General features: G+C 36.9%; 4 protein-coding genes across 4 annotated transcripts in view; 1 reads left to right on the top strand and 3 right to left on the bottom strand.

Annotated features, from left to right (window-relative positions):
* LOC129727533 (annulin-like) overlaps nt 1–7,421 on the bottom strand; it is a 32,764-nt gene extending 25,343 nt beyond the window's left edge. The window contains exon 1 of the mRNA XM_055685447.1: nt 6,370–7,421. Coding sequence (XP_055541422.1) covers nt 6,370–6,553 — 184 coding nt within the window. The 5' untranslated portion in view covers nt 6,554–7,421. The remainder of the gene's footprint in view (nt 1–6,369) is intronic.
* A 1,557-nt stretch (nt 7,422–8,978) lies between these two features.
* On the bottom strand, nt 8,979–10,873 carry LOC129727593 (cysteine desulfurase, mitochondrial). Its single transcript, XM_055685569.1, has 3 exons — nt 10,641–10,873; nt 10,388–10,464; nt 8,979–10,287 (listed from the first exon to the last, which is right to left on the bottom strand). Exons 1-3 carry the CDS (start codon nt 10,738–10,740, stop codon nt 9,121–9,123), a joined length of 1,344 nt encoding a protein of 447 aa, XP_055541544.1. The 5' UTR covers nt 10,741–10,873; the 3' UTR covers nt 8,979–9,120.
* Nucleotides 10,874–11,422: 549 nt separating this feature from the next.
* On the top strand, nt 11,423–14,631 carry LOC129731083 (pre-mRNA-splicing factor ATP-dependent RNA helicase DHX16). Its single transcript, XM_055690833.1, has 3 exons — nt 11,423–13,050; nt 13,107–13,221; nt 13,284–14,631. Exons 1-3 carry the CDS (start codon nt 11,767–11,769, stop codon nt 14,561–14,563), a joined length of 2,679 nt encoding a protein of 892 aa, XP_055546808.1. The 5' UTR covers nt 11,423–11,766; the 3' UTR covers nt 14,564–14,631.
* Nucleotides 14,632–14,703: 72 nt separating this feature from the next.
* Nucleotides 14,704–16,823, bottom strand: LOC129731084 (zinc finger protein 836-like). Its single transcript, XM_055690834.1, has 4 exons — nt 16,645–16,823; nt 16,422–16,542; nt 15,399–16,356; nt 14,704–15,344 (listed from the first exon to the last, which is right to left on the bottom strand). The coding sequence occupies exons 1-4, from the start codon at nt 16,656–16,658 to the stop codon at nt 15,253–15,255; spliced, it is 1,185 nt and encodes a 394-aa protein (XP_055546809.1). The 5' UTR covers nt 16,659–16,823; the 3' UTR covers nt 14,704–15,252.
* Nucleotides 16,824–20,276: the final 3,453 nt, after the last annotated feature.

Here is a 20,276-nt window from a genome sequence, read left to right as displayed (position 1 = left end):
AGGAGTAGGTACCCCAAGAACCAAACAAAAAAATACGATTCTAAAGATTTTTGATGAGGAACTAGCAAGGGAACCGTCGCTCGTCGCTTTTATTTCGCTTTTCTCATTGCTGTTAACTTCCGACTACTCGACTGAATCGGGAGGTAAAATAAAACTACTTTTACTTTAAATTTTTTTTTCTTTATTATAGGCTTTTAGTCTTCGGACTGGTTCGTCTCTTTTTTACTTTAAAAAAGTACAATTTTACAGTAAATAGAACAAATAAGAGCAATAATAAATGTTGAAATGAATATAAAAGCGGTTTCCCTATTAAAATTTAAATTTTAAGCATGATTGGAGCAAAAAAAAAATCTGATCATGAAAAAGGCCTAACGACACTTTAGATGCGTATATTGCTATTTTAAATATTTTCTGACATCAGTAATGAGTTCGGGTTCACCACAGAAAGCATAAACACAAAAGGCAGAAGCACGAAAGGCAGAATCATAAAAGGCAGAATTCTATGACTGTACACACAAGGCAAAATATTTCAATAAGCAGAAATATGAAAGGCAGAATTTCGAAGGGCGCGTAAGGCAGAATCACAGTTTTGGCGGGAGGTGCAAATCAAGCCTTTTATTAGATCCGAAATGCGCAAACTGGTTTGGCTTAGGTCCTCAAGACTCTCACGTCTCAACGGCTTGTTGGGTATAGCTAACATAAAACAATTCATGCGGCGAAGACTTTTTGTTTTTTTTTTTTCCTAATTTGGTTCAGAGACCTGTCACTGTGCCGTTGAAGCCGGATTATTCTCTCGACGCCCTGCGAAAAAAATCTTTGATTTCTTTGAAAAACCAGGAAAAATGACTTGTATCAGCCTAACCTCATATTGGTTGGACTTCGCAGAAGGCTTACGGTTCTATTCAGTGATGAGTCTAAGTTCATTACATTTGGGAGTTTGGTCTGAGGATGTTTCTCTGCTAACGGTCTCGGAAACAGATGGATTTGGTCTGTTGTGGATCGCCCTTCCCAAAAACCGCACTGGCAGTCTCCGACAAAGACTTTCTGCAACGGCCTCAGTCTATGAAACAGGATGCGGGGCAACCAGAGTTGAGAAGTGTTATGCCTCGATAAATACTAGAATGGGTCAAACTGATCGATTTTCCAGGACCAAGTTTTTTGGTTTCATTTGGGGCTTGAAACAATCCCTAACTTACCGAGAGTCGATTGGTTGTCTCCGCTTGGCACATTGCATTCAAAATTTGTATGGAAATTTGTTTGGGAAAGCTTTACAACAACGTTACGTTAAAGTATATTCTACAAGTTCTGTAAACTGTTTTTGTTAGCTTATAGCCGATTTTAATGAGTTTACCTTCATATGCCCTGACGAAGCCATCCATGCAGCATCAATCATAGTAACCCATAAGTCAGCAGAAAATAATTGACAGCTCTATCAGTCGAACTTTCACCGTGATGGCGGAAACAGTAAAGCTTCTCCATTTATTTAGTGTGCGCGTTCAAAGAACGGTACCCCGCCGCGTCGAAAGTGAACGTCATGCGGCACTTTGTCAGGGGCGGACGAAGACTGATTTGAGCTGCAGGCGAAAACTTATTTTGGCCCCCCTTCATTTTTTCGCTCACAGTCAGGTTTTTTCACGCGGTGGATACGTACCTCTTAAAAAACCGCGTAATTCGAAATTTCGCGTAAAAAACGCGTTAATTCAAAAATCAGCGTAAAAAAGCGTTAATTCAAAAATTTGCATAATTGCATTGCGGGGGCATAGCGTGGTTGGTAACGTCTTCGCCAACCACGCTCGATGCCTGGGTTCGAATCCCACCGCCGACATAGGTGTCGATGGTTGTGAGGTGGCGTGATCCACTCACAACCAACCCAACTGGTATAGATTCAATCCTAGCCGACACCAGGAGATTTTCTGAGGCAAAAAATCTCTGGGATCACGCCTTCCATCGCATGAGGAAGTAAAGCCGTTGGCGCCGGTCCGTTAATCAACGGGTCTTGAGTTAGGGTCCTGGGTTGGAGTTGCCTCCCCGGGCGTCGGTGATTGACTCAACAACAGTTGCGGAACTAGACCGACGGAATATAAGCGGAAACAAAAAAAAAATCGCGTAAAAAAGCTTCGTAAAAAATCCGCGTAAAAACCTGACTGTATATCAATAGTTATGTTCGACATCGCACCTGGATTCCAAAGAGTCCGGTTCGAAGTTCTCCCGGCTTCAATTTCCGATTATTCCGGACCGGACCAGAACGGAGCTATCTGGACCGGGTATTTTTTCCGGAATCCGGTTAAAAATCAAACTCAACGTTTTTTAAATCACAAGCAGCAGACTTACTGGTTTCTTCATTTGCATTTCTATGAATGTGCGTAATTTCAATACAAGTAAAATATTTCAAAGCAGCAAGCGCCCTCCAATGAATGACGAGCAGGCGACCGCCTGCTTCGCCTTCGCCTTAATCCGCCCCTGCACTTTGTAGACGCCAGATACGTTCCAGTATCTATAACATCTTTGCACTATTGGACAATAATCAGAGCGTCGGAAGAAAGCCTGATTCCAGACGGCCGACGACCCTGAGCGTCAAGAAGCTTCAAAAGATGCTTAAGAGGAAGACCGAGGGAAAAGTGGTTACATCACTGCGTGCGCTTGGCCGAGGCTGAATATCGATGTGGTACCTAAGTCGACAAACCCACCCAACGACTAGCTGCGTCCCATTGAGAATTTCTGGCCAATCCTCAAGCGCAAAATCTACTACAACTTTTTTATCACGAAACTGAGCAGGAATTGATAAATAACACGAAGAACTCAAAAACATGCCTACACGCATGTTTTCGTTCGCCTTAGCGACCGCTCGCAAGCGCTTAGAATTTTTTGCAAATAAGCTACTACCTTACACGGGAAATTTAACAAACTCAATTTTCTGTCATATTTTTTTTATCACCATCAGGAAAAAGCCCATTTTTATAAGGCGAACGCTAATGTGAATGTGAATTTTGTAGAATAAAATCAGATTCATAAAAAGCGAGCCTTTGAGATAAGAAGGTAGAGCAAAATCATTTCAAATCGCCTGGAAATACGCGAAAATTTAATCGACCATTTTTGATTTGAAAGAAACTTTGCACACGTATTTGGCTTAGCAAACTGAGCATTTTTCACAGATGGAGAGATTTTTTACACCCATGAGTTACATTCTAAAAGGGCGTATGCCTTTTGGTATAGGTTTTATTCGAAGCATTGTAGCCCAGAAACCGTTGGTTGTATGGAAAAACTGTCTGAGAATGAGTTGTAGGGAATAAAAAATGCACCATAAAAAAATATACACTGTACAAAAAAAAATTTTTTTCGACCAAAAAAAATTAATAATAAACATTAAATTTCAATTTAAAGAAAAAAGAGTTGAATTTTTTTTAATTTTTTTTTTTAAAGAAACTTGACGTTAACACGCAACTTTTTAAAAAAAAGTCCAGGATGGAGAAATGAAAAATAATTTTTTATTGTAGATTAATTTTTTTATGAAAATTCTAATTCAAACATTTTTCAAAATATTTGTATTCTGATGATTTTAAAAGATGCAGAGAGTCATTTTGAATCAAAAAGCTCTTGGTAGTAAACATTCTAAAGGCATTGGTTTTCGAGTTACTAATTTTCTAATTTAAGCTCGAAAAATCATAATTATTTAGGAAAATACACGTTTTTCTTAATTTGTCCATGGTTCTCCAGCAAAAACCATACGTTCATTGGAATGCTTGATCAAAAATATACAATTAATTATTTGACAACAAAACGATTGGGCGAACGGTTCTCAAGAAAAGAGTTAAATGTTCTAAGTGATATAAATATATATAAGAATCAAATATTTATTTTCGAGTTTTATTATCTTAGGAATATATTTTTTTATGACATAGATAATTTACAAAACTAGTTTCACCTTATATTTTATATACATCATAAGTAAATGATTCGTCATCTTTCGAAAACAGCTTCGTTTGATCTTATTTTCTGAAATCGGAACAAAAGAGTAATACTTTTGTGTGGCAGCTATTATTATAGATTTTTTGAAAATATTGCTCCGTTCTGTTACTCCTTGTTCATATTCTTCATATGATACCCAACTAAATGACATTTTTGATGAATTTTTTTTACTTTTCTGATTAGACCAATCATTCAATTCTTTTGCGCTTGTAATGGGATGTTCATGTTCTTTAGCTAAACTTGCATTACCTGCCATTCGTTTTAATATGCCACCAATTGCATCGCATGGGCCTTTACCATGAGAAGTCGCAAAAAATGCCACACTGCATCGACGTTATATTTTGTTTTGAACTTGCAAAGTTTTTTCTATTTTTATATTGTGAGGCAGCTCCATCAGACATTAATATCGCTTTTTTCAACTCTATTGTTGTTTTCAAAAAACTCATTAATTTGGCAATGAACACCTGAACCGCAACAGTATCATGATGGAGTACTTCCGATATTATGATGAAGCTGATATTCTTAAGTGTTCCAGATTCTGAATAGTGAACAACGAAGGAATGAATGGTGGCTTGACTATCATTCCAATAACTACACGAATCACAAATTGATAAAGACGTATTAAAATGAGCTTGACTGTTCAAAATTTTTAATTTTGCAATAACGTTTTCGTTTAATTTGCGTAAGCTTGATAAACACCGATGATCAGAAAAGGGTTTACAGCATTTGGGCTTGGTGTATTCCATTTTCACTTTATTCATCTTCACAAAATGCAAACTGTTACTAACACACCTGGAGTAGTGCAATCGTATTTATATATGAAAACAGATTTTATAGGTCACCCAGTAGTTAATGGTTGCGTACTTTACAAACAGTTATTATAAGTAAACATGTAGGTAGTGTTGCACGACAAACATATTTTTTATAAAACATTCGGCAAGGGGGAACGTGTAGGTAGGCTAAGATTTAGCGCTTGAGTTATTTATCCAATCGTTTTGTTGTCGAAAAATGAATTGTATATTTTGATCAAGCATTCCAATGAATGTATGGTTTTTGCTGGAGAACCATGGACAAATTAAGAAAAACGTGTATTTTCCGAAATATTAATAATTTTTCGAACTTAAATTTAAAATGAGGCGAAAACCGATGCCTTTAGAATGTTTACTACCAAGAGCTTTTTGATTCAAATTTGAATACAAATATTTTGAAAAATGTTTAAATTAGAATTTTTATAAAAAAATCAATCCACCATAAAAAAATTATTTTTCATTTCTCCATCCTGGACTTTTTTTAAAAGTTGCGTGTTAACGTCAAGTTTCTTTTAAAAAAAAATAAAAAAAAATTCAACTCTTTTTTTTTAAATTGAAATTTAATGTTTATTTTTAATTTTTTTGGGTCTAAAAAAATTTTTTTGTACATTGTATATTTTTTTATGGTGCATTTTTAATTCCCTACAACGCATTCTCAGACAGTTTTTTTATACAACCAACGGTTTCTGGGCTACAATGCTTCGAATAAAACCTATGCCAAAAGGCATACGCCCTTTTAGAATGTAACTCATGAGTGTAAAAAATCTCTCCATCTGTGAAAAATGCTCAGTTTGCTAAGCCAAATACGTGTGCAAAGTTTCATTCAAATCAAAAACGGTCGATATTCGACCATAGGTCATTTCGCGCGATCTTGCTCGGTATTCAATTTATGATTATATTTCTGTGTTTTTATCCTCAGAAACATCTTTTTGTCTGGCGGTGCATATTTTTTTCTGGAAAGACAAATTACTGTCCTCAAATTTGCTGAAGACGTTATACCAATCAAACTAAACGTTCTGGTTTCAATTTTTTCCCATTTTAACCTTTTTGTTTCTCATTTCTCCATGATCAGCCATCAATGCTCAGGTAATCTTTTGAAGTTTTTATAGAAAGAAAAATAAATTTTTGAAAAATGAGCTCAGATAAATAAATTTTAATTTTTCTTTTAACTTTTTTCCAATTGTATATATTTTCGGAAATACAAATTATTATCTACAACTTTGTCAAAGACAACACGCCAATCAAACAAACCATTTTGGCTCTAACAATAATTGTAATCATCAATACTTTTTCTACATAGTTTTTCAAAAACGAGCAAAGTTTCAGCCAAATTAAAAATATCAATTTAAAAAAAAACGAAAATTGGGAAATTTCTGTGGAATTGCTCATATGTATTAGCGTTTTGTTGATTTTGGCGGAACCAGAGGTCCTTTGTTAACATCTATAAAGATATTTTCTTTGCAGAAAGTTCAAATAAATAAGTATTTTCTTATCAAGTGAATGTATTCATAAGCAGAAATCTTCACATTTTTGGTTCAATGACTAGTACAGAAACTTAACTATCACATTTGATATGTTACTCAACTAAACTCACCTGCTTCGTCCCTATTTTTCATCTCCAGAACCGGAACAGCCAAAGGGTTTCTTCTCTCGAGCAACCGATCGTGAACGCTCTTGTCTGAATCGTCTGACGCAGAGTCCGCCGGGCAATGCTTCTTACAGTATCGATTGGATCCACAGCACGAACAGCTACAGCAACTGGTTACGTTATTACCCATATTAGAACAGTCGTCACAATAGTTGGGCTTTAGTCTAAAAGCAGTCGCACTAGTCGGTTAGCTGCGCGTTGAAAACAAAGCTTCACTAAAAAATCTCTGTAGCTCACCGCAGCCTCTCCTACTTTATAATAGGCTGTTATCAGACCGTTCAAGCATCAATTATGATACCAGAGAAGGTGCTGTGTTGTGAGTTCAGTGAGGTTAACTATCTGAATGATTTTATGCAAATAGTTATTCTGTACATTCCGTTGGTAACAAAAATTTAACACTATTTTTTTCAATGCGATTTCTCTGCTAAGAAACAGCTGGAACTTTTTTAAAAATTATCTTTTAACACAGCACCATTGTACTTGTTAACTGCATAAGCGCAAAACACAACACCTTGAGGGGCGGCATATTTTGATCCGCCTATGCAACGACAATTGGTGAACGATGATGTCACGACAGATTTTTAATGAAATTTCCCATTCAGGGATACTACATCTACATACAAATCAACAGTGTCACAAAATCGGATGTTTTTTTAGTTCAACATTGGGCGAGTTGTCCGTGTTATTCCTCAGTTGACAACAGATATAAAATCTATATCCTCACACAATGGTAATTGTTTTAGTTATTGCGTGTTGAAATAAATGTATTAGGTAATTATTCGCAAAAACACTTGTCCACTCAGTTATTAACAGTTAGCCGGCGATAGGCCCGCAATTAACATACAGTAAATCACTAGTGGTGATCACTTGCAACCGACCTAAAGTAGAATTCTTATGCAGCTTTAATATAGGCACCTTATTGTACTCATACACAGTAGTAAAGAGTAACACTGGTCGCGACAGGAATTACAAGTCTATCGCGCCGAAGTTATTTGAGCCTTAACAGACGCGTGTTTGATCGGCCCGACTTACGCAAGTAATCTGAATCGTTTTCCGTTGACCGTATCAAGCGAAGTGGATGTATCAGACTGTGCGTAGCATCCGTCCCTGATGGATACGAGAACCTCAGTTTTTTTTTTCATTCATTCTCAAGTAGTTTGTTTCAAGCGCCGTGGGAGTTTACACGCGACATTGAAAGCCGAGAACAGCGAGTGGAGCTGGCAAAATCAAAATATTTTTTCGTGCTATGTTATGTAGAATTGAGATTTAGACAATATTACAAATTCCATTATTATTTCACGCCACAACTTTTCAGAAATGCCAATATAAAAGCCCTTGCTCTTGAAACTATTCAAACCGTTGTTGTTCTGACTGACACCAAACTTTGGAGAGGAGGGGATTAAGCTATATTGCAGTAAAGTTATGCAATATTTTATTACACGTAATAACTGAGGAAACCGTTTTTTAATTGCGGTCGTGACAAATATTTAAATCAACACAGGGAGTGATGTCATATTATTTAATTTACTGTTTAAAATATAACACTTTTTAAATCTCCATCCAGTAACACATAAAAAAGTCCACGAAGTTCTGCTCGATGAAGCTTATCTTGGCAACTTTCTGTGCTCCTCCTAGAATATACTTCCTTGAACGGTTTTCTAAGTATTTAGGTGTGAAAAAGAAATCAATTTGAATTTGAATATCTTTAACATTTCTAATAATCATAAAAGATCTGCAATTCTGAGATCGTCCCTATCTGCGTAAATTTCAAAACCAACGTCAACACATTTCTCGTTTTTACATAGTTGTTGCAGAGTTACATCGATCACTTACCAATTTACCATCGTAAAGATCCGCAGCATCCACTTTGAGATCGAATATGCGCATTTACATTTCATTCCAAACGTGAAAGTTTTTTATCTTCTCAGAAAGGCCTATTACTTCGCTCTGAAAGTAAACACTTTTTCAACACTCCTTATCCTTATAATTTTTAGATTTAGTTTCGTTAAATGTGTTGTTCAAAATTTTGTTATTAAGGACCCGAAAATACTAACACTAATATCACTTTCAAAACCATAATTTATCAAAAAAACTGCATTTTATAGCTAAACATTTAGTCTAAAAGTAAAATATCTCTGCGGATTCCTCAACCACAAGCTAAAAACTATATGTAATGGGATACAATTTTAGTCTTGCCCAATAAGACACTCAAGTAGGTATATAATGATATATATTTTACACAATTTGTCTACAAGCAGTGCTTTATAACAGAAACAAATAACTAATTTAAAGTACGGCACTTGAGACTTTCGCAAATCTACTACGTATATTGTGTGATTCACACAGTGCGAATATTGATGTACTTGGAAATATTAAGTACCTCATTAAGTCATTATTTGTCTGATGCTGAAACTAAACATTTTTATATATTATTATAAATCAATAACTAACAACGTTATAAAGATTTTATAGTATGATAAATTATTCCAAAGATTAAAGTGTTTCGATACAGAAGCCCAATGCAGTGATATAGTGTGCATATGCAATCACAACGGTTTGTAGGTAAACATAACTTATTTATTGCTGCATGCAATCTGAAATGATGCAAAATTCTAACGAGAATAATAAACGAAGCGGTCAGTCCCTTCAACGTATTGTAGCTCTCTCCTGAACTATTTTACCATTTCGATATCCAGTTCAATGTTGAGACCACTGGATCGTTTTAATGTCTATCCCTTCCTGCACCATTTCCCACAGAGGAGACATTTCCCGCAAACGTGTGACATGTTTAATACACTTTTCAGCTGTGTAGTCGATCTCTTCGATCGTTGTAAATCGACCAATTCCGAAACGAATTGAACTGTGCGCCAGATCTTCGTCTGCACCGATAGCACGCAGTACGTAAGAGGGCTCTAGAGAAGCAGACGTGCACGCCGATCCACTCGATAGCGCTACATCTTTCAATGCCATCAGCAGGGATTCACCCTCGACAAAGGCAAACGAAAGATTGATACAACCCGGATACGATTGTACAGGATCGCCGTTACGAATCACCTGTGGCAACGCTGAAAATAGTTTGTCCATCAATCTCTGCGAAAGAAACTCCACCCATTTGTGGTCGTATTCCATTTCGCGCATGGCGATCTCACATGCGGCACCAAGCCCTACTACGAGAGGAGTTGGAACGGTACCACTTCTAATACCACGCTCCTGACCACCGCCACTTTGTATGGCTTCCACTCGAACGCGGGGTCGTCGCCTTACGTACAAGGCACCCACTCCTTTCGGACCATAAATTTTATGTCCCGATATTGACATAAGATCAATGTTCATTTTGTTTACGTCGATAGGAATCTTTCCAATTGCTTGTGCTGCGTCTGTATGGAAAAACACACTTTTTGATCTACATAATTTTCCGATTTCGGCTATCGGTTGTTTCACTCCAATTTCGTTGTTCACCGTCATAATTGAAACAATTGAAGTATCCGGCGTAATAGCTTTATCCAAAGCTTCCAAATTAATTAACCCGTTTTGCTGTACAGGCAGATAAGTCACGCGAAACCCTTCAGCTTCTAGAGCTCGGCAAGAATCCAGTACACATTTGTGCTCAGTTTGAGTCGTAATAACGTGTTTTTTCTTTGTGCCGTAAAACCTCGCGACTCCCTTAACGGAAATGTTATTGGACTCGGTAGCACCAGAAGTAAATATAATTTCTTTTGGATCGGATCCTATCAATCTGGCCACCTGCGTTCGAGACTTTTCCATTGCATCCTCCGATTCCCAACCGTACGCGTGTGTTCGTGAATGTGGATTGCCGTAGTAGCAGGTTAGATAAGGCAACATAGCATCCAAAACTCGAGGATCCTAGAAAAAGGAGGAATACCATGTAGAGCATTCAAGTACAAAACGAATTTACAATAGAGCTGAGATTTTTTATATTAGAAAAGAATAAAAAAATACTTACGAGTGACGTAGTTGCCTGTGCATCCAGATAGAGCGGCCTGCCATCCACAACCTCATCTTTGATATTAAACTGTTTGCCTGAAATTAACAATATGTAATTAATATAATCAAATTCCTTTGATATTACAATCAGTTCACGTATCTAAAAATCAACATTAAGTAATAACCTTGACCAATTACAGCCTGAGAATTACAACGTCATTGCAATTTGTTATCAACACAGCTAAAAAAAATATACACAAAACATTACTCACCGGAACCCAAACCTTGCCGTTCAACACTAGCGGAAACGGAGGCACGACGTGCAATTTGTCGCGAAATTGCTCCACCTAACTTGAGCGAAACATTCAACATTGTGTAAACTAGATGTTCGCTGCCACAAAATACAATTTCTGGAGTATTTAAAAATGATCCACGATAAAAATTATTGTCGGTTACTCCGTCCGCAATAATTTCTGAATAATACTCTTGGCTGTCAAATTTTTACTAAATAGGGTTGTCAATTTAAGAATGAGCTTCAAGTAGAAATAAAAATAAATGTGCCGTTTGAAAATTACGTCATAAGAGTTTTAACTTCTTAGACCGAAAAAAAAATTCTGCTTCATCAGTACATACTATAATATTTGAGTTTTTCTTTACAATTTTTCGTCAAAATGTCAAATTTCATATGTTTTTACATTAATATCTCAATACTCTAACAATTATTCATATTTAAATTTTACATCCTGGTTGATTGCTCAAATGCTGAAATTACCATTAAAACCCTTTTAACACTTTTTTTTATTGTAACAGAGTATATATAATTCCTTAATTTTGATTAGTGTGATAGAACTCCCAGATGGTCTCAAGGTACGATGCTGGCCTAACAAGCCAGTCGTCTAAGGTTCGAGTCTCGTCTCGGGAGAGACTGTTAGCGTCAGTAGGATTTGTAGCGTTAGCCTCGCAATTGTCCTGTACACTAAATAGTCGGCTGCGAAGTCTGTGTATATATAAACAGAAGGTCAAGTTCCGAATCGGAATGTAGCACCAACGCTTTGCTTTGCTTTTTGCGCGAGTGCCAATCCTAAATACAACAATATAAAATCACTTTTGATGTTATTGCCGACATTAAAAGATTTCGGTTTTGGTCGTGTTTTGATTTTGCAGCTTGAAAAACAGCAACAATAACAAACGTACAAGCAAAAAAACGTCACCCGTGGATTGCCTTATTGCCTTTAAACACGAAAAGGTTAGACCCTTTTGAATGAAACGGCTCGTATGTAATCTCTGCAAAAAAAAATAATAACATATTTTTGTGTACTTCGTAAACACTCCACGAACAAATTTCAGTTTTTTGTATTCTATTTAGTGCAAATCTTATCAAATCGGAATTTGGCAAACATGAGCCGTCGAAGACATGCTAGCTCGTCCTCTTCGGAAGACAGCAGCATAGACAGTGAGGAAGAGGCCCGCCTTCGGGATATCAAAGAACGTGATGAGTTTTCCCAGCGCCTGAAGAAGAAAGATGAAGATCGAACACGGAAGGTGGTAGAATCTACTAGCCGGAAAGCGTACGAAGAGGCTGCCAAACGTTTGAAGCTTGAAGCTGACGACCGGGACAAACTGCTACCCAAACTTCGCATCCAATCTCGCCGGCAATATTTGGAAAAACGTAAAGATGACAAAGTGGCTGAACTTGAAGCGGACATCCTTGATGACGAATACCTGTTTGAAGAGTCGGAAATTACAGCTCGGGAACGTGAGGATCGAGAATATAAGAAAAATTTACTACAGATCGCAAAGGAACATGAGAAGGCACGGGAACTGGAACGCATTCAGCGGTATCACATGCCAAAAGATATCAAGAAAGGTGAAAAGGAAGAGTATGTCGAGGTGGACGAACGAGAAAAAATGCCCAATTCGGAACAGAAAAAATGGGAAGCGGAACAACTGGCATCGGCGGTGTATAAATTTGGCTCAAAAGATGCTAAAGCCAGACAACAAGAAGAGTATGAACTACTGCTGGATGACCAAATTGATTTTGTTCAAGCTTTGCGTCTCGATGGAACAAAGTCGAAGGATGATAAACCGCGGGTTACCGAAGCGGAGCGGAAAAAGATGGATATTGAAGAAACAAAAAAGTCTCTTCCTGTATATCCGTTTAAAGAAGATTTAATTGCAGCAGTGAAGGAACATCAAATTTTAATTATTGAAGGAGAAACTGGATCAGGAAAAACAACCCAGATTCCGCAGTACCTATACGAGGCTGGTTTTACCAACGACGGTAAAAAAATTGGCTGCACCCAACCCCGTCGTGTAGCGGCAATGTCCGTTGCAGCACGTGTCGCGCAAGAAATGGGCGTTAAATTGGGTAACGAAGTTGGCTATAGTATTCGTTTCGAAGATTGCACTTCCGAAAGAACGGTTATCAAGTACATGACAGACGGTACGCTTCATAGAGAATTTCTCTCGGAACCAGATCTTGGATCATACAGCGTTATGATTATCGACGAAGCTCACGAGAGGACACTCCATACGGACATTCTCTTTGGTCTGGTGAAGGATATTGTAAGATTTCGTGTGGATTTGAAGTTATTGATATCTAGTGCCACACTGGATGCTGAAAAGTTTTCCGAATTTTTTGATGACGCACCTATTTTTAGAATACCCGGACGACGGTTCCCTGTAAGATAGATTGTTTCAAATATGTACGCATTTATTATAATATATTCTATTTCTAGGTTGACATTTACTACACAAAAGCGCCTGAAGCGGATTATATAGATGCATGTGTTGTATCGGTATTGCAAATCCATGCCACTCAGCCACTAGGAGATATTCTTGTTTTTCTAACAGGTATGTGTTTGTGCATGGCCCAAAACTATTTTGATATAATAATATCTCATTTTTATCCACAGGTCAGGAAGAAATAGAGGCTTGTCAGGAAATGCTACAGGATCGTGTTAAGCGACTTGGATCCAAACTAAAAGAACTGTTAATTCTGCCTATCTACGCTAACCTTCCGTCGGATATGCAAGCTAAAATCTTCGAACCCACTCCTCCGAACGCACGTAAAGTTGTTTTGGCCACAAACATTGCCGAAACATCGCTTACCATCGACAATATCATTTATGTGATAGATCCGGGTTTTGCAAAACAGAATAACTTTAATTCTCGCACAGGAATGGAAACGCTAATGGTAGTACCGATTTCAAAAGCATCCGCTAATCAACGAGCTGGGCGAGCGGGTCGAGTTGCTCCTGGCAAGTGTTTCCGACTGTACACCGCTTGGGCTTACAAACACGAGCTGGAAGATAACACCGTTCCGGAAATTCAACGAATAAATCTAGGCAACGCAGTATTGATGCTAAAGGCATTGGGCATCAACGATCTGCTGCATTTTGATTTTTTGGATCCTCCGCCTCATGAAACTCTGGTCCTAGCGTTGGAGCAATTGTATGCACTGGGTGCGCTTAATCATCACGGAGAGTTAACTAAGCTGGGTCGAAGGATGGCTGAATTTCCTGTCGATCCTATGATGGCCAAAATGCTACTGGCTAGTGAAAAGTACAAATGTTCCGAAGAGGTCGTTTCGGTTGCAGCTATGCTATCTGTAAACGGGGCTATCTTCTACCGACCGAAGGATAAAATTATACATGCTGATACAGCCAGGAAAAATTTCAATCACATACATGGCGATCACCTTAGTCTTCTTCAGGTATATAATCAATGGGCCGAAACGGACTTCAGCACCCAGTGGTGTTACGAGAATTTCATTCAATTTCGCTCAATGAAACGAGCGCGTGATGTTCGTGAGCAGCTAGTAGGTTTGATGCAACGAGTTGAAATCGAAATGGTCTCAGGTCTGCCAGAGACAATCAATATACGAAAAGCCATCACTGCAGGTTACTTCTATCACATATCGCGCCTATCGAAAGGAGGTAATTATAAAACTGTAAAGCACAACCAAGCGGTAATGATACACCCAAATTCGGCACTGTTTGAAGAGCTTCCACGGTGGGTCTTGTATCATGAGTTGGTTTTCACCACCAAAGAGTACATGCGGTCGGTCATTGAAATCGAAAGTAAGTGGCTGTTGGAAGTTGCGCCACACTATTACAAACCGAAAGAACTGGAAGATTCTTCCAACAAAAAAATGCCAAAAACAGTTGGTCGGGCTACGCTAACCGAAGCGTAGCCACGTACATTTCATACTCGGTAAGTCAGCGAATATACATTTCCTACTATTATTCTTCACAAATACGATGCGATTGTTTTTTTGCGATGACATTGCTATGCATTGCTTTAGGGTCCGTTGATTAGAAACACAGCTTAGAATAATTTCAGAATAGTTTATTGGTTCATTCTTTGGGTACTTTTATTGTTCATAAGACAGATACAGTTTGTGTGATATTTTCGTTTTTAAAAGGAAGAATTCGCCAGATACACTTCTATCCATAACAGTACCAAAATCTCAACAGTAAATGAAACAATTCTACAATATACAAATCTTTGAGTACGGACTAGATAATAAGTTATTAAAAATAAATACAATGACTTAGTTAGGCGTTTCTAAAGCACAACTTCTATGGCGGTATATCGAGGTTATTGCACTAAGCAACTAAATTGTAACTTTTTTTATTTCTTCGTTTCCATAGGGTACCACATCTGTTGTTTGCGCTTATCGGTTCACTTTTTTTCCTGCGAGTAAAATATTAGTGAATATCAAGTGAAGCCTTAGCGAGCTTGAAATGCTTAGTTCACTTTGCTATTTAAATGCACAACTTTTGGCTTTCAAATGTACAAGTGGATATTAGATACCTAACGAGTGTATAGTTTGAATCAGTTGAGAGGACATATTTGCACCATTTCATAGAACATTCTTTCTCAATCTCGATCGTGTAGCTTTCGGTGTCGTTTTAAATTCGATGAGCAGGAAAATTTCTTCAGACAAACGTCGCACGTATAGGGGCGTTCACCTAAGGAAATAATTTATTCTAGTAAAATGCCAATACTAATGATGTTGATTATACCTGTATGCGTTCGGTAATGTAACTCGAGACTCCGAGCGTTATCGAAAACCTTTGTGCATGTAGTGCAACGATATGGGTTTTCATCACTATGCACCCGGTAGTGTGTTTTCAATGTCGAAGCGTTGAAGAATGATTTCGAACAGATATCACATTTGTATGGTTTTTCCCCATCGTGTAGCAGCATGTGATGCCGAAGATCACTGAACGTTTTATGACATACATGGCATTCATGATTACTTATGCGTGTGATAGGTATACGAACCGTTGATCCAGGACTTTGAAGCTGGGCAGGTTTTCCAATCCGACTTACAACATTATTGTTGATGTTAACGTCACTACTACTATTAACTAACGTTGTACCTCTCTCATTGTTGACTAGAAAGTTGGGTGTAAAGTTTGCGTTCTTTATGCTTAGTTTCTGTGAATTTTTAACCTTCGAGTGTATGTACTCGACATGCATGTTCAAATTTTTAGCAAAATGGAACGTCTTTGGACAATAAAAACATTTGAAAATCTTCTCTTCTTTGTGACTAGTGATATGCTTCTCAAGTTGTTCTAGGGTTGCGAATTCAGCCGAGCAAAACTCACATTTGAATAGAGAAATATGCGACCTATGCTCTGCAAAGTCGGTGTCGCTGTCCAGAAGAATATCCGTTTGTGATAATTCCCTTTTGATAGAATCGTTTTGTTGCACATCGTCCGAAATGTCATTCGAGTCCGACTCATCCCACTCTTCGATGTCGGCTTCATTAATGTCATCTTCGTCATCCTCATCTTCCTCGTCAGCAGTTCTAATGACAAAGTCTGGCTCTGTCTTGATCACAACTTCCGGTTCGAGGAAGGTCGATCGTAAGTATTCATCGTTTTGAATACATCTCTCACGAAACTGATGGAAGCTCTCGATTTTAGTTTTGCATGATATACAAATAGCGCTCGGATATCCTAGTTTGGGAGATACCTACGATGATGGTCTCACAATGAGCTTATCAAAATCATAAGCATTAGAAAATGACCGATACAAACCTTTACCGTCGTGCAGTCGTAAATGATCATTTGGAGTAGTTCACTCCCGCTATCACCAAAAATAGATTCCAAGTTGTCATCGCCGGACAAGCAAAGCCTGCAAATGTTCTCTATTTTCGCACTAGAAAAGGGAATAATTGTGTGGCAAGCCAAATACGATCAGAATTCTAAGCATCACAACTCAGAAGTAGTTTCCACAAAGAAACATTAAAAATAAACTTACTGAAAGAGGCTCATGTTATTCTTACTGCATTTGCGTGTTCAAATTTCTGAAAAGCGAGGTTTTTTCGTCGAATACTAAGAATTTTTATCCTGCAATAAATTTGTTTACTTTTATCGGCGATGGTAGAATCTGTCAAACAGTAGTTTGCTATGGATGCTCAAAAGTATAACTAACCGGCCTAATTTTTGACGTAGGACACGTCTTTGTTTACTATACTGGGATGCATTCTGTAAAATTGGAAATGAAACGGGCAAATGTTGCGTCAGATTTCAAACGCTAATAACAGCATAACCACATGATGGATAACAATAACCAATATGTTGTTGGATAGATAAAATGTATAACAATTTTGTAATGTGTTAATTATCACTCTAATTTCATTGCTAAGCGGTAAAATTGATAATAATTTCAATAACAAATTTACGCGAATAATGAACCAATTACATGCGAGCATTCCTAGCACAGACGACGTGAATGGACACCATCCGTTCCCTGTGATATTCCCTGTATCAATTTCGAAATAAAAATTGACAGTCTCCCCGTCCCAATAGGTCAATTTATTTTTGCTTCCATGAGCTTTGACTAATATGATGTCTCGAAGGTAAAAGTTTTCCTAAAAGTTTGAAACAATACCCATCCTTGAACAATCTCTAAACTTGAGTGTTAGGTACTGTAGAACCTAATAAAAACTGATGTCTTGAAAGAAAACATGCCAGTAAAAGCAACAGTACCAGTGGAGTATAGAACCGCAGGTGTCTCGTCGTCTATGATTGCATTGGTACTCTTCTATTCGTACTGCAGCAGTACTATTCGTATTGCAGTGGTACACTTTTGTTCGTACATTTCTATTCGTATGCAATTGAGGAAAAACTACAATGCTGCTGTTGATGGTGATTGAAAGTTTATTCCATAAATATGATTGCCGTGAATTACTCAACAAGAATTGTAAATTTTTGCAACGGATATTTTTTTAATTTTATCTTCGATATTCACTAAATAATCGTGACCGGATAGTATCGAAAGAGTAAATTCCTAAATATATACATTTATAGAAGAGTAAGAACCTGCGAATGCTTGTGATTTTTTAGTTTATTTAGTAAGATTCGTACAGAATCTCTTTTTATATTTCAAAATTGTTAGATGATATATTATTATTCTTAGCTTTACCATAATAAACGTATATTTCCTGTTTTCGTAATACAGCGAATGTAGTTGCAGGCAAATGAAAAAATTGTCAAGCAAAAAGTAAAATTGTAATTGTGGATTTCTACGATTTTTTGCTGGAACTTGTTAGGAATTTTGTTCAAAATATTTTCTTATGTTTTCCAATTGATGAACCTTTGTAAGGGCTTCCATATTATTTTGAAAGTAATATCCATACTATAGATTTGATTTAGTTAGAGTTAAATAAGACAAAACCATTCATTATGATAACGTAAGCATTATTGGATTTGGTTTTTGAGGATATAGAGATAATTCTGACTTTGACGCATTATGAGAAATTCTTGGTGCTTCTTCAACAAGCACGATATGCTTGTGCCTTGTTAAATACATATTTTTTTGCACAAAAAAAAAAATACTAAAGGCATAATATCGCCAAATATAAATGATTTTTCTTCGAGTGTTGTTGAATATATTCCAAAAATTGATTTCCAGGGGTGGCTGAAAATAAACACATTGATTCTGTCTGCAGACTCTGTATATTTTGTAACAAAAAATCCCCTAATTACAGTGTTTAGTTCCACGTCACCATTTCATACAACCCTAGGGCTGTATACCTTGTAGTATTTTATTATAATTGAACTTTATTTTAACCTAGATTTTTACCTGAATTTGAATTTAAATTTTGACTGGTGTTTGAATTTCTAAATTTTCCTCAGTCGAATCAACTCCGAGATAGAGCTAAATCATTTGTTCCGGATTCTGAATAAAGCAAGCTTTATGTATGATTTCTTTCATAACATCTAAAAAAAGTCAAAAGAAAGTAGGAGGTTGTATCCAAGACACGACCGCATAAATGACGTAGAACTACGTACACTATTAACAAATGCATTGAGTGTTCATTACACTAGTAACACAACTGGTTTTTTATAACACGAGTTGCACCAACCTTTTAAGCATAATTTTGCAACACGAACAAAAACCTAACAAACCTGAGACAATAAAAAGATTCGACATGGGATTAAAATTTATACCTTATTTTCAAATTAGTTTACTAATTTCTAATGAAACTTTTCACCAGTTATGATATAAATATAAGCTGTAAGCGATAAGAGCTTATTTTTTGCGAATTCGCGTTGCCTAGTGAACATATTATTGCAGTAAACATTAACATTTAGCAGCTCTAGCTGTTAAGTTATTATTAGTCAGTCGAATTGGTCAAATTATAAAACACGCATTTGCCTTAAACACAGTGTTGAAATAGTTACCGCCGTTGTGTTGTTATTTTGTTACAAATTACGAAGAAAGAAAATATTTCCGCACAAAACTTCATTCTACACTCAAACATTATACCATTTTTGTGCATGTGGAATAAAATAAAAAAACTATATAGCCGCTAAATTTCAACTGTAATTTTTACAATAAGAGACGAGACAGTGTCTGATTTCAGATTGCTTACAGCCAGTGGTGGGCACCATTCCGCTAATTCGCTAATTCGCTAATTAGCGACGCTAAATACAGTTAGCGATTTCGCTAATTTTTGAGTTGGTTAGCGAAACTGTTAGCGTCGCTAAAATTTTGGCCTTCAAAACGCTAATCGCTAATTCGCTAAATTTTGTAGAGAAGCGACAATAGAAATATTTAGAAAAACTGTGAATTACTGATGGCGTACGTAAATTGCTTCGAAAGATGAACATACTTTACTGCGAAAGTTACTTTTGTCAGTTTTTTACCCTAGAATGGAGTTTCAGGTATCGTACAAGCCACAGGAGCATTTTGAAGAACAGGCACAAGGTCTAGATTGAATTTCCGGCACACCAAGAACTTTGGTAAATTGCAATGCGCTTGAAATTATAACAACTTTGGTTCTACTTTTTCTATCTATCTATCTATTATCTGAATAATAATTGAATTTTTATTAAAACTTTTTTTAAGAGTTCCTGTTTTTAATGCAAGCTAAATAACTTTTGTTATTCTTGTTTATATAAAATCAAATAAGAATACCGTTTCGCAAACCTCTTACTGTAAATAGCTTTAAAAAGTAATTGTTTTCGTTTGTTTAACCAAAACAGATCAAAGTGGTCCAAATCTTACAAAAACCGAGCAATAAATATAGCGATATGACTATTTACATATTAAAAAGTTAGCGATTAGCGAAAGTTCCGCTAATGTGGGTTTAGCGTTTAGCGATTATCGAGCTAAATTTTCCGGTTAGCGGTGCCCACCACTGCTTACAGCTTTTGACAGCCACTGGTATGTTCGAGCGGTCGCAACTTGGGCACAATCCGAATAGGAATAGCATCAAAACCAAACGTTGTCCGATCGATTGCTCTAGTATCACGAATGGAAATCCTTTCCACAGCTTTACACAACAATAAAACGTCACTTTTGATTTTTTTTTCCGGAATTGAAATTTTCGTGTTCGGTCTAGTTTTGAAACTTCAAAAACAGTCACAATTACAAGTAACAAA

Source organism: Wyeomyia smithii, chromosome 3 (assembly GCF_029784165.1).
Source record: "Wyeomyia smithii strain HCP4-BCI-WySm-NY-G18 chromosome 3, ASM2978416v1, whole genome shotgun sequence".
Classification (NCBI taxonomy): domain Eukaryota; kingdom Metazoa; phylum Arthropoda; class Insecta; order Diptera; family Culicidae; genus Wyeomyia; species Wyeomyia smithii.
Note: the sequence above shows the minus strand (reverse complement) of the source record. Positions and strands in the feature narration are given on the sequence as shown.

What these genes read in the sequence shown, in the direction of transcription:
- LOC129727593 (XM_055685569.1), bottom strand. Translation starts at nt 10,740, where the DNA reads ATGTTGAATGTTTCGCTCAAGTTAGGTGGAGCAATTTCGCGACAAATT. An exon ending in ACGGCAAGGTTTGGGTTCCG is followed by an intron (nt 10,465 to 10,640) that starts GTGAGTAATGTT and finishes TGTTAATTTCAG; the next exon opens with GCAAACAGTTTAATATCAAA. An exon ending in CACAGGCAACTACGTCACTC is followed by an intron (nt 10,288 to 10,387) that starts GTAAGTATTTTT and finishes TCCTTTTTCTAG; the next exon opens with GATCCTCGAGTTTTGGATGC.
- LOC129731083 (XM_055690833.1), top strand. Translation starts at nt 11,767, where the DNA reads ATGAGCCGTCGAAGACATGCTAGCTCGTCCTCTTCGGAAGACAGCAGC. An exon ending in TACCCGGACGACGGTTCCCT is followed by an intron (nt 13,051 to 13,106) that starts GTAAGATAGATT and finishes TTCTATTTCTAG; the next exon opens with GTTGACATTTACTACACAAA. An exon ending in TATTCTTGTTTTTCTAACAG is followed by an intron (nt 13,222 to 13,283) that starts GTATGTGTTTGT and finishes TTTTATCCACAG; the next exon opens with GTCAGGAAGAAATAGAGGCT.
- LOC129731084 (XM_055690834.1), bottom strand. An exon ending in ACGACTGCACGACGGTAAAG is followed by an intron (nt 16,357 to 16,421) that starts GTTTGTATCGGT and finishes CCATCATCGTAG; the next exon opens with GTATCTCCCAAACTAGGATA. An exon ending in ACATTACCGAACGCATACAG is followed by an intron (nt 15,345 to 15,398) that starts GTATAATCAACA and finishes TTATTTCCTTAG; the next exon opens with GTGAACGCCCCTATACGTGC.